General features: G+C 43.0%; 1 protein-coding gene across 3 annotated transcripts in view; it reads right to left on the minus strand.

The window, feature by feature from the left end:
* Positions 1-11,335, minus strand: part of RNF125 (ring finger protein 125) — a 56,746-nt gene extending 45,411 nt beyond the window's left edge. The window contains exons 1-2 of one of the 3 annotated variants that reach the window (XR_009250994.1): positions 8,564-11,335; positions 6,593-8,327 (exon numbers count right to left, since the gene is read on the minus strand). Coding sequence is in view for 2 of the 3 variants with exons in the window: in XM_058692425.1 (XP_058548408.1) it covers positions 6,593-6,756 (164 nt within the window). In the remaining variant the exon portion in view is untranslated. The remainder of the gene's footprint in view (positions 1-6,592; positions 8,328-8,563) is intronic. The other 2 variants (XM_058692425.1, XM_058692424.1) reach the window with 2 other exon arrangements.
* Between the last annotated feature and the right edge of the window lie 1,159 nt (positions 11,336-12,494).

Here is a 12,494-nt window from a genome sequence, read left to right on the forward strand (position 1 = left end):
TATACCACATTATGTGTTGATTTAAAATTTAATCCCCTAGGGGAGCCTGGGTGGCTTAGACGGTGAAGCAACTGACTTCTGATCAGGTTGTGATCTCACAGTTTGTGGGTTCAAGCCCTGCATCGGGCTCTGTGCTTACTGCCTGGAGCCTGCTTTGGATTCTGCGTCTGCCTCTCTCTCGGCCCCTTCCCAACTTGTGCTCTGTCTCTCTCTCTCAAAAATAAATAAACATTAAAATATAAATAAATAAAATTTAACCCCCTAAAGAAAAATTCTATTTTTTTAACTTAAAATCTTAGAGGGGTGCCTCTCTTTAACCTTCAAATGCTGTCCTCAACTTGCTGTATTTTAGTGTCAATTAAATAGGGTTGGCTAAAGCCATGCTTCAAACTTTAACATGGCTATCAATCACCTAAACATCCTATTAAAACAGTTCCCAATTCAGTAGATGTGAGATGGGACCCAAGATTCTGCAATGCTCCTGGTCCACGGGCCCGCAGCCAAGTTCTGAGGAAAATCTCGGCATAAAACTCAATCTGCTACATTATTTAGGTTTTGTTTGTTAGAGAATACATAATTTAACAGATCACTAATATTTAATTTGCCTATGACAATACTAATGTTGCTAAGTAAACACAGAGCAATCCAACCACCAGAGGAGGCATATTTCAGGCCAGCTTAATCACATCTTTCTGAAATTCTCAGTAATACAGGGACAGATGAGTAACCTCATAAAAATAATGGAGTTCCAAAACTATGATGGAACTGCTATCTGTTACTCAACTACATAGCATCCGTTGGCTGTCACTATAGAGTGGTTGTTCCTGCCTGAGGGACATTCACCAAAGTATTCAATCTGCATTTTAGACTCATTCATTAATTGAACTAATATTAAACATCTACTAAGTGCCAGACTTTTAAGGAACAGCAATGTAGGAAGTAGCATTCTTTTTTTAGAGCAATGGCTCTCCAGAGTGTTTGGACCTTGATGGTACAAGAGATTCTAATCACCTGAATTTAAGTGATGCTTAACCCAAGCACACGGGGAAGAGGAGTCATTCTGTATACACTTGCTTTAACATCAGGGGTCTGGATGCTCATATTTAAACTTCCAAGTTTCATCTTGAAGTCAAATCACAGGTCAAATAATATGTCAATGATAATTGGCAATCAGTTAGGAACTTCCACAATATTCCACTTCTTCACTTCACCTGCATCTGCGCCCATTTAATGCTGTACATCCTGTGAAATGAATAAACTGTCCATTCTCCTAGCTAAGGCCAATCCTCCCTCCACTCCCCAATCCTGGCTTGTAAATTCCAGCACCTTCCTCCCACTCCAGGGCATTGCTTCTGAAATTCTCTCCTCTCCCATGAATGAGTTTCCCCCTCACTATTGATTCATTTCCATAACCATGTGGCATACACCATTTTTCTTCTCTTATAAGAAAACTCTCTTGATCCCACTTCTCCTTCCTGTTATTGTCCCAATTTCTCTCTTTCGCTTTGCCTCCCAACTACTTCAAAGGAATTCCTATGCTTCTTTCCTCTAGCGCCTGTGATCGATCACCAAACCACTCTAATTAGGCTTTGGCACCTACCATTCCACTGAAACTGCTCTTCTCAAGGTCACCAATAGCCTCCACATTACTAAATCCAGTGATCAATTCTCAATCTTCATCCACCAGACCTTCAAGCATCACTAGATTCAATGGATCCCTCTTCCCTCCAAAGTGCTTCTTGCACTCACTTGGCCTCCAGGACGCCAGATGGTTTCCTTCCTACCCCTGTGGCTACTTCTTTTACAAGTTTTCTCTCTCTCTCTCTTTTTTAATGTTTATGTATTTATTTTGAGAGAGAGAGAGAGAGAGAGAGCACATGCACAAGCAAGGAAGGGGCAGAGAGGGAAGGAGAAAGAGAATCCCAAGCAGGCTCCTCCCTGCCAGTGCAGAGCTCAACGTGGGGCTCAATCCCATGAACCATGCGCTCATGACCTGAGCTGAGACCAAGAGTTGGATGCTTAACCGACTGAGCCACCTATGTGCCCCTGATTTTCAGGTTTTCATGTCTCAGCTTCTAAATGTTGGTATGTACCACTGCTCAGTCCTTGGACCTCTATTCTTTTCTGACTACACTTACTCCTCAATAAATTCATCCAGTCCTATGGATTTATATCAAGAATATGTTTATGATTCCCAGTTTCATTTATCTAGAGTTCAGGGGAAGATCTGAGCTGTAGATTGGTCTCTTTGCTGGATTATTACAGTGGCCTCCTAACTCACTCTCCTGGTCCTGCTCTTCCCACTGCAGTCCATTCTCAACACAGCAGCCAGAGTCATCCTTTTAAATCAGCTCATGCCATGACTCTGTTCAAAATCCTCATTTAGGGGCGCCTGGGTGGCTCAGTTGGTTAAGCATCAAACTTTAGCTCAGGTCATGATCTCATGGTTCAGGAGTTCAAGCCCGGCATTGGGCTGTCTGCTGTCGGCGCGGAGCCTGCTTCGGATCCTCTGTTCCCCCTTTTCTCTCTGCACCTCCCCTGTTTGCACTCTCTCTTTCTCAAAAATAAGTAAACATTTAAGAAATGAAATAAAATAAATGTCCCACACCCCATGCAACTGCCCCTTACATTTTTCTCGAGCTGAACTACCTTCCTCACCTTCTAACTTCCTCCAGAAAAAGGTTGTTGAGACCCTGTTTATTAATAGTTCATGCTGAATTAAGTATAGAAATTGAGAGAAGTATTTTCAGAAGCTTGTATAGAAATCTGACAGAGTAATTTTATGTCTGTTGAGTATATTTAATAACTTTTAAAACGAGGGCTTGCGTTTTATGTATCTTTGGTATTTTTTAATTTCAGTTTCCCATAATACATTTTTTATTTTATAAAAGTATTGGTCAGTGATGGGCTGAAAAACACAACAAAAACAAAACCTCAGTGGTTCTTTACAGCAGATAATTTGAGAAGCACTGCTCTAAATATCTTTAAAATCGCATCTCTCCCACATACTTCCCATCCCATTTCCTCGCCTATTTTTTTTTATCCTTAACACCTATCTCTATATGACAAGGGATATACTTAAAAAAAATTTTTTTTAATGCTTTTATTTATTTTTGAGAGAGACAGAGACAGAGCACAAGTAAGGGGTAGTGGGCAGAGAGAGAGAGAGGGAGACCACAGAATCCGAAGCAGGCTCCAGGCTCTGAGCTGTCAGCACAGAGCCTGATGTGGGGCTCGAACCCACGAGCTGAGCTGTGAGATCATGACCTGAGCGGAAGAAGTCGGACGCTTAACCAACTGAGCCACCCAGGCACCCCTCAACCTCTTGATTCTTTTAGATAACTCCCTTAGCTCCAGCTCTGACCCTTCCCCAAACCCATTGTCCCAGTGCCTTTGGGATATTTCTATTTGGATATTTCCCTCTCAGACCACTGTACGCTCAAAAGCCCCATCACCTGTTCATTAACAACCTCCTGAGCTGAACTCTGTCCCCTTTTATCTGTTACTTGCTAAGGAGTTGCCTTCCACTCCTTTCTCCCCCCTTTATCATATCCAACTGGGCAACAAATTTCCTTGAATACTTACTTTAAATATAAATCAGACTCCCTTTCAGTTTCCTTTATACAGCTTCAACTTATCTGCCCCCTCCTCATCTACCCCCTCCCCCTCACCCACTGATAGTAGAAGATAAAGTAGAGGTAGGAAACCTTTCCCCCAAAATATGTTTTAACAACTGATACAGAGATATGAATAGAGTCAATTTGAAATGACAGAGCGTTAAAATAGAACTTCTTAAATTCAAGGCCACCAAAGGAAAAAGAACTAAGCTAAAAGAAAGGCTATCTGGGACATCTTGAAAATGTCACAGATCAATCTTTTATGGCCCGATTTTATTCCAAAAGAAATATAAAGATAAGAAATAATACTGTTTGTGGGTTCTTGCTTTGTGGAATGACTTTAAAGGAAATAGAAATCCTGTAGTGAGGCCTTATGATGAGCTACTTTTACATTTCTTAAAAATTCATAAAAATTCCATTATTCACCCTATTTTACAAATGAAGAAACAGAGTCAAGGAGATTCAGCAACGTGGTGGTCAGACTGCTGGTCAGTGGCAGGGCTGAATTTCAAATCAAGCCCACTGTTTCTACTGCATCACAATACGATTTATAAAGTGCTATGTACATATTCATTCAATGTATTTTTGCCATTATTAATATCTTGCTTGACTTGAAATAGGTTTATTTTATTTTTACTCATTATTATTTTTTTTTTTTAAGTAGGCTTCCACACCCAGCACGGAGCCCCATGTGGGGCTTGAACTCACACCCTGAGATCAAGACCTGAGCTGAAATCAAGAGTGGCACCCTTCAAGGACTGAGCCACCCAGGCACCCTCTATGAAATCAGTTTAGAAACAGAACTCAGCATACACAAACAAGTTCAAAAAGTTTGGAAATTAGCTTCCATATGGGATAATATAGACAGGTTTCATCTGCATTTCTTCATTTCCCAAAGGTCAATGGAAGAGAGTAATTCATTTCAGAAATACAAATGGTGTTAACAGAGCTCACAGTCTCCAGTGCAGAGGGAATTGGAGTTAACATTTAGAAAGTGGAAGGGGCCCAAGTAAATTTGCCAAAGGGAGGAATATGGAAATTCTGCCCACAGCCAGAACAATGGACATAGATTTGTCAAAACAAAGAACAGTAAAAGTGAGGGAAGGCCATTCCTCCAGCCCTTGTTGTGCTACTTCATGACTATTTTTCCAGTTGCTGGTTTCCTATTCAAACTCTAACAAAGAAAAAGATTAAACAAAAGATTTAACTTTTTACACCTATGTATTATCCTTCAGCAGAACCAAAACCCTGCGAACAGTAAGTTATAGTATTCAAACTCCAAAAGGAGCGGGGGGGGGGGTGGATAGAAAACAATCCCCAATCAGATAACAATCTCCAATACCAAAGTCACCCAATTCCATTCAGTTCTACAAAAGACACCATCAAGACGTGACACCCGCTGTGTATCTTCGGGGCAACTTTAAAGTTTTAATGCTCATTCAGGCTGAATTTAAATGTAGTTACCACAAGGTTATTACTGCCCTGAGCTAATCAATATATTATACTGTCACACAACAATATCTTGGCTTCCATCTTGGCCTTGGGGTTTATGTCAATGAACTATATCTGGACAGCTGAGAAACAACATCAGTAATCAGACAGGAGGTCAATTAGACTTGAGTTTAAAGTACAAAGCTGAAACAACAGGCCCTGAAAATGCAGCCACAAAATAATGCCCAGGGCACTCTTTATTTAAAACACTGTGTGGGCTGCATTTTTCTTCCTTGGCTCACTACTGGGCTTTTCAGTGGTGAAAACTGCTTCTCAGTTACTGGTCTATAGGTGTCAAGGACCACCTCAGTCCTTTTAAAAACATTTTGTGCACGTGCATTTATAATATGGTAACTTTTTTCCTGGTAAGCCAAAAACACTTAACTAGCCATTGCGGTATTACTGCCTTGGAGCTTCATCAAACTATAAACGGCCGGCCAAAGACATTAAGCGGGCTTCCGCTCTCTATGCAACCACCCCCCATCCCCGCACCCCGATCCCAACAGGCACACACTCGGCCACACACCCAGGCAGCCACGGAAAACAAGCTTCTATGTAAACAGAGTGAACGAATCCACAGATCCAACTCCTATTACTAGTTACTCAAGCACACGTTTTACATAGGGATTTTGTTTTTAAACTCTTCTTAGAAACTAACAGCAAGTTTTAGTTCCATGGTACCTGGTTTTTAAGACAGTTATTTTTATCTATACTTTCCGGCGATTTAGGGAAGCGCTGCGTAAGGGAGGGTAGTCTGCAAGCTCCCGTCACTTTGTGGCTGGGTTTTTAAACGGCTACACTCCAGGGCTCCGTGCTAACGTTCAAATCCCAGCCCCGCCCTGACAGGTACTTAAACTGTTAGGACTACAGAGTCACTTGGGCGTTCCAGTTAGGGTTGATCTTTCAGGGGCCTGAATGTCCGTGTTAGGAAAGGGAGGTGGGGGTGGAACGACAGTTTGCTCAGATCTTTGTTTGCTCAAGAGGCTAGCCTCAGTGGGCGTTCTAGAACATGTGCACAAGCCAGCAAAACAAAACCGACCTGGGTTCTGCGGGGAGGGCGAGGGGGAAGCACCGCCCGATTAACTGAGTTCAGCGGGAGAAATGTTCTGCAGGAGCCCACTGCCTTGTGCCGAAGCGGGTGCTGGCTCTCCAGCCAACAGCACTTTCCCCACTTGGCAAGCCCCGGCTCCCGGAGGGTCCCGCTCCTGGGATCCCCATCCCTGGGGCTCTGCACTTGGGCTCCGGGAACAAGCAGCTGGGGTGATGGGGGGAGGCGCTGCAGAGCCCGCTTGTTAATGTTATCGCCTCCTGAAATCCTGTGTCACCTTCCGACTGGTCATTTTTCCCGCGGCCCGCACTCGACGGGTCCAGGTGTCTACCTGCGGTAGCTTCATTCGAGCGCTGGCTCCTGAAATCCCCCATGCCTTCCCCCAACCTCTCCCTCCCCAGGGTGGGCGCGCGAGCCGAGCTCCCCCGGCACTTACACGTGGCCACAGCGGGTCCGGACGGGCTGGTGCAACACCTCGAGGCACACGGAGCAGTCGAAGGACGTGACGGGCAGCTCCGGGTCCCCCCTGCGCTCCAGGGCCCGCGGAGCGGCCGAGGCGGCGGCGGATTTGCCGCTATCGCTGCTAAGCACGGAGCCCATGGCTGCGCCTCTCGCCCAGACAGCTGCCAAGAGTTCAGTGCCTGCTGCCGGGTTGTTTTGTTGTTCTGCGGTAGAGGAAGGAAGTCCCGGCCCAGCTGTGCTCGCCGCCTCCCAGCGCGCCCAGCTACGGCAGCTTAGCAGCAGCCTCAGCCACGGCGCCCAACCTTCGTCTAGGGCAGAAGAGTGTGCGCGGCCGCGCCTGGAACTGGCTTTCGAGCGCAGCCTTAGCGGAGACGGAGAGGCGGAGGCGGCAGCCGCACCGTGCACGCTGCGACATCTCGTGCTCCTGGGAGAACTGAAACCTGAAACCTCAACTGCAGAGCTGAGGACCTGCGCTTCAGTGAGCCTTCCAGGCTATTGCACACAGCCTCCTTACCCAGTCTTGCAAGTTACAGAGAGTGCGGGCCTGGTCATGCTTTATGGGAACCAGACCCCACACGTAAGGTGCTGGTCCTATCTGCCCTGCACTGTGGGAATCACCATAGGCTACAAAGACGAAATTTGATCGAGTGTCGCCAGGACTTCAGTCATCTAATCAATACTCCACTAATGGAGAGGTAGTATGGGGCGGTGAAAGGGTTCTGGAAACCCGGATTCGAATTTCAACTGTAAGACAAGGATTCTAGTGCTAAATTCTACGACCCGGGTTTCCTTGGCTCAGGGTCTCCTGCTATTGTTGGTACTCTTCGCCCCATTCTCTTTTACACATGACCAAATATATCATTTATTAAGTCACACATTTAATAAGACTTCTTTAGTGCCCACTGTATGCCAGACTTCATTCTGGTGATGGTGACACAGTTCCCAACAAGGAGACAAAATGCCAGTTTTCACAGAACTTACTTAAAAAAAACAAAACCGAAAACATTTATTTTGAGATAATCAGATTCACATGCTTATCATTTACACATAACACATAGTAATATATAATATACACATATATCATGCAGTAATACATGTAATACATATTAATCCTATAAACCTTACCCAGTTTCCCCCAGACTTTAATTTTAATGAGAAGATATAATCAACAAATAAATGAACCAGATCATTTCAGATGATAAGAGCCATGAATAGGGTAAAACAAGACTGAGGATGGGGATGGGGAGGATAAGAAGGTCAGAGAAGACTATTTGGATGAGGCAAAAAAGTCATTTGAGCAATCATGAATAATGAAAGGGGGTCAGCCATTCAAAGATGTAGGAAGAAGCTTGCTAAGCACTGAGACCAGTGAGTGAGAAAGCAACAAAGAGCAGAAAGAAGCCCGTGGAGCCAGAACACAGGGGGACAGTGGGGTAGATGGCATGTAAGATAGGAGAAGAGTCTGATCATATATACTCAATCTCATAAGCCAAGACCAAGAGTTTGGATTATATTTCAAAACCGTGATTTCATTTACCATGACTACCTTAGGATTTCAAAAAGACAAGAACAAAATAAAAATGGAAGCAGAGAAACCAGTTGGAGACTACGGAATTAATCCAGGTGAGGATGACGGTGGCTGAAACCAGTGAGTTATCTGGGTTGAAGGTGAGAGATGGACAGACTTGGGATACATTTAAGAGAAAGACCTAGGGGCGCCTGGGTGGCGCAGTCGGTTAAGCGTCCGACTTCAGCCAGGTCACGATCTCGCGGTCCGTGAGTTCGAGCCCCGCGTCAGGCTCTGGGCTGATGGCTCGGAGCCTGGAGCCTGTTTCCGATTCTGTGTCTCCCTCTCTCTCTGCCCCTCCCCCGTTCATGCTCTGTCTCTCTCTGTCCCAAAAATAAATTAAAAATGTTGAAAAAAAAAAAAAAAAAAGAGAAAGACCTAAAGCGGCTTGCTAATGAATTGGCTATAGAGGTAAAGGAAAGATAGCCATCCTTATCTTTAAAAGAAAAACAAAACCCTCCCTTGATTCCACTTGTCCCTCAGCTCCTGCCCTATGTCCTCTTAAAGGCCAAATTTCTTGACCTGCTTCTTTACCATCTGTCTCCATTTCTGAATTTTCCTCTCTTTATCCAGTCCAAACTGGGTTCTGAACTGAACCACTCCACTTCCATCTGTCTAAAAGTTGCTTCTTCACCAGTCACCTGTGGCCTTCATGTGGCTAAATCCAACAGAATCTTTTCAGTCTTTTTCTTCCTTGACTTCTCAACTGCATTTGTAGGTGTTGAGCACACCTTCTTTGTCGAGCACGCCTTCTTTGTAGAAACTCTTTGACTTTCCCTCTTTCTTTCTGTTCTTCTCAGTCTCCTTCACTGGCTTCTTCTTTTCCATGGAAAAACTAAGTGCTGGAGGCCCTAGGATTCTGTTGTAGGGCCTTTTCTCATTCCTCACCCTCTCCCTAAGAATCTCAAAGATCACATAGATTCTGTTACCATCTGGGTTCCAAAGACTCTTAAGTCTTTATCTCTATTCTGAGCCACTCAGATGTCCAACTGCTTACTTGACGTAACCACCTCATTGCTTCAGGCACCTTCAGTTCAACAAGTCCAATAATGAACTCATCATAGTAATCTCCCACCTGTTCTACTTCCAGCTGTTTATCCCTGTCTTAGTAAATGGCACTACAATCTAGCTGGTTGCTCAATCCAGATGCCTGGGAGCCATCTTGATTTCTTCCTCTTCCTCATTCACATCGAATCAATCACAATCCCAATTCATAATTCTGCCTCCAATGTATCTCTCAGTATCTCTTGAACAGGTTCATTTTTCTCTATTCCCATGGCAACCACATGTTTTAAATCATTGCATTCTCTTGTGTTACCTGTTGCAATAGTTTGTATCTCCTACACTTGCCTCCACTATTGCCACTGTTCAATCTATTATCCACATTGCAGCTAAGGTGATCTCTTGAAAAGCAAAATTCACCACATGCTTAAAAGCATTTAATGGCTCTCCATAACCCTTAGAATTAAATTCCAGATCTTTAATAGGATCTACAAAGCCCTGTGTGATCTTCCTCTTTCATTAAATATAATCAGTTAAGATGCCTTCAGTGGTCGGGATATTCAACTAAAATTGTCTTAATCAATAAGGATATTTATTATCTAATAAGATAAATTAGTCCAGAGGTGAGCACTTCCAGAGTTGGCTCAGTAGTTCAGTGATGTCTTCAAGTGTCCAGCCTCTTGCCATCCTTTCAGTGTCTTTCTCAGGGCAGAAAGATGGCGAGAACAGCTCCAACAATCACGTCTACACAAAACACTCTCCAAAACCAGAAAGGAAAGACGGGAATTCAAAATAATTATTTTTGGCCCCATCTGCTATCACTCTCTCCTTTATTTTCCATGGTCCTAAATTTCTCTATTTCTTTCAGTTCCTTGAGTAACTAAGTTTTCTCTAACCTCAGGACCTCTACACATGCTTTTTTGGCTCTGCCTAAACGCTTCCTGCCAATACCCACCACTCTCAACTTCTTCCAACTCAAAGTTCAGGTCTTAGTTTGGTGATTTTCTACACCGCGTCCATCTCCTACTATCTCCTTGATTTTCTCATAGTCTGCTGCATTTGCCTTCCTATTAATCTTGCTTGTGACTACTTCAAGAGTTAGAGATAGTGCATGTAAAGTACCTGACATGTAGGGAGTGACACATATATTTATATTTATATATGTAACTCAATACTAATCTCATAGGTAGACATTATTGTTCCCATTTTATAGGCTCAGAGAATTTAACTTAGCAAAGGCTACATAATGCAAATAAGTGACAAAACAGTGTTTTTATTCTAGATCTTTTGTTTTAAAAATCTATGTGCTCTTTACTAAAGGACTTGTGTAAAAATAAGAAGCACTTAGAATCTTAGAAAAAGAATAAGACAAAATTAAGTAATATAAAGCAGGAAAATGGAATAGGGAAGGCTAGGTAAAATGAAGTATCTAATATCATTTATAAGGTTCCTAATAAATTTATAAAGGTGACAATGATGACGACGATGATGATGATGACGATGGTGTCAGCCAGAGAAGAAATTTACGATTCAGATTCTAGGTCCTGGCTAGCATCAGAAGTATAAATTAGTATAAAGGAAATTTAAAAGCCTTATAATCAACATCTCTGATATCACATAGAGTGGGAAGAAAGACTTTTACTATATGACCTTTTGCACATTTTGACATTTGTACTGTGGATATCCATTGCAATAGATAAAAATTAGAACTTTTACATACAAATGTCCTTTAACTCAGCAGTTCTACTCCTTGAACCAATGTGTGGACAAACATGTGCACAAGGAGGCACAACAGGAATGTTCTTTGTAGCATTGTCTATAATACCAAAACCTTGATACCAACAAAATTTCTATTCATACAGGAATGATTACATATATTATAGTCCATACATACTGTGGAGGGCAATGCAATAGTTAAAAAAGAACAAGTAATGTTCTTTTGTTATAGCACTTAACTACATATCAGATATTAGTCTAAGTACTTTATACGTGTTCACTAATTTAATCCTCATATTAACCCTAGGACATAGGTAACTAATATCATCCTTGCTTCCAAGAAAGAGAGGTACAGATAGCTTAAAAACTTACCTTAGATCACATTTATGGTAAAAAACAGAGTTCAGAGTCCAACCCAGGAAATCTGGTTCCTATTTATTTATTTATTTATTTATGAGAGTGAGAGAGAGAGAGAGCACAAGTCGGGGAGGAGCAGAGAGAGAGAGAGGGAGACACAGAATCCGAAGCAGGCTCCAGGCTCTGAGATGTCAGCACAGAGCCTGAAGCAGGGCTCAAACCCGTGAACTGTGAGATCATGACCTGAGCCGAAGTCGGACACTCAACCAATTGGGCCATCCAGGTACCCCTCAAGAAATCTGGTTCTTAATGTCTATGAACTTCATGCAATACTGGTCGTCCTCTACTGTGGATAACATGGAGGTATCTCTAAGACACTGTTACCTAAAAAAGCATGCTATGGAAGAAAGGGATGTTATTAAATAAAACAAGACTCAACATAAGGTACGCTTCTCATGGAGAAAAGCATTATGTTTCTCACTGAAGGAAAGCAGTACAGTCTATTTTCAAGATCCTAGCTGTTTCTCTTGCTCGCTGAGTAACCTTGGCAAGTTACTTCTTTGGTCTTAGTTTCCTCATTTGAAAAACACAGATAACATGTACTTGTAGAATTGCGAGAGACTGACTGCAATAACATTGAAACGCTTGCTCACTGTCTGGCAGGTAGTGTTAGTTCTCTCTCTGACACCGTTCATTTCCCATTCAGGAAGAGCCTACTATGTGTCCAGGTCTGCACCAGACACGGGGGTGGGGGTGGGGGTGGGGCGCAACTGGGAGCAAGACCCAGTGAAGTGGACAGCTGTTGTTTTTGTTCCGCCAAGCATCTCCACTTCTTCCCTAACGACACCAGACACTCTTCATTTAGAGGAATTTTCTTTCCATCATCCCACAAGACTTCGTGGGGCTGCCTATCATAGGCTCTGCCTTTTACCTGTCATGGGCCTCCCTTGGCTTGGGTAGAAGTTCCTGTTGCTGTGGTCTGCAGCTTCTCTGGTGTCTGTCCTTCCTAAGCTGATGCACTTCCTTTTTTATCTTCTAACTATGTAGCATCTTACCAGTACTTCCTTTTTCTTCTTGATTAATTTCCTCAAAGTTGAGTTTTGTTGCTTGCAACCAAACTTACTGATGTTTTTGTCCTGTGTCCTCAAGGACTTTCATGACCTAGTAGGTAAGATGGACAAGAAAAGTGGCATTGCATTTATCACTTGATATAAGACCCATGTGTAGACAGAGA

Source organism: Neofelis nebulosa, chromosome 11 (genome assembly GCF_028018385.1).
Source record: "Neofelis nebulosa isolate mNeoNeb1 chromosome 11, mNeoNeb1.pri, whole genome shotgun sequence".
Classification (NCBI taxonomy): domain Eukaryota; kingdom Metazoa; phylum Chordata; class Mammalia; order Carnivora; family Felidae; genus Neofelis; species Neofelis nebulosa.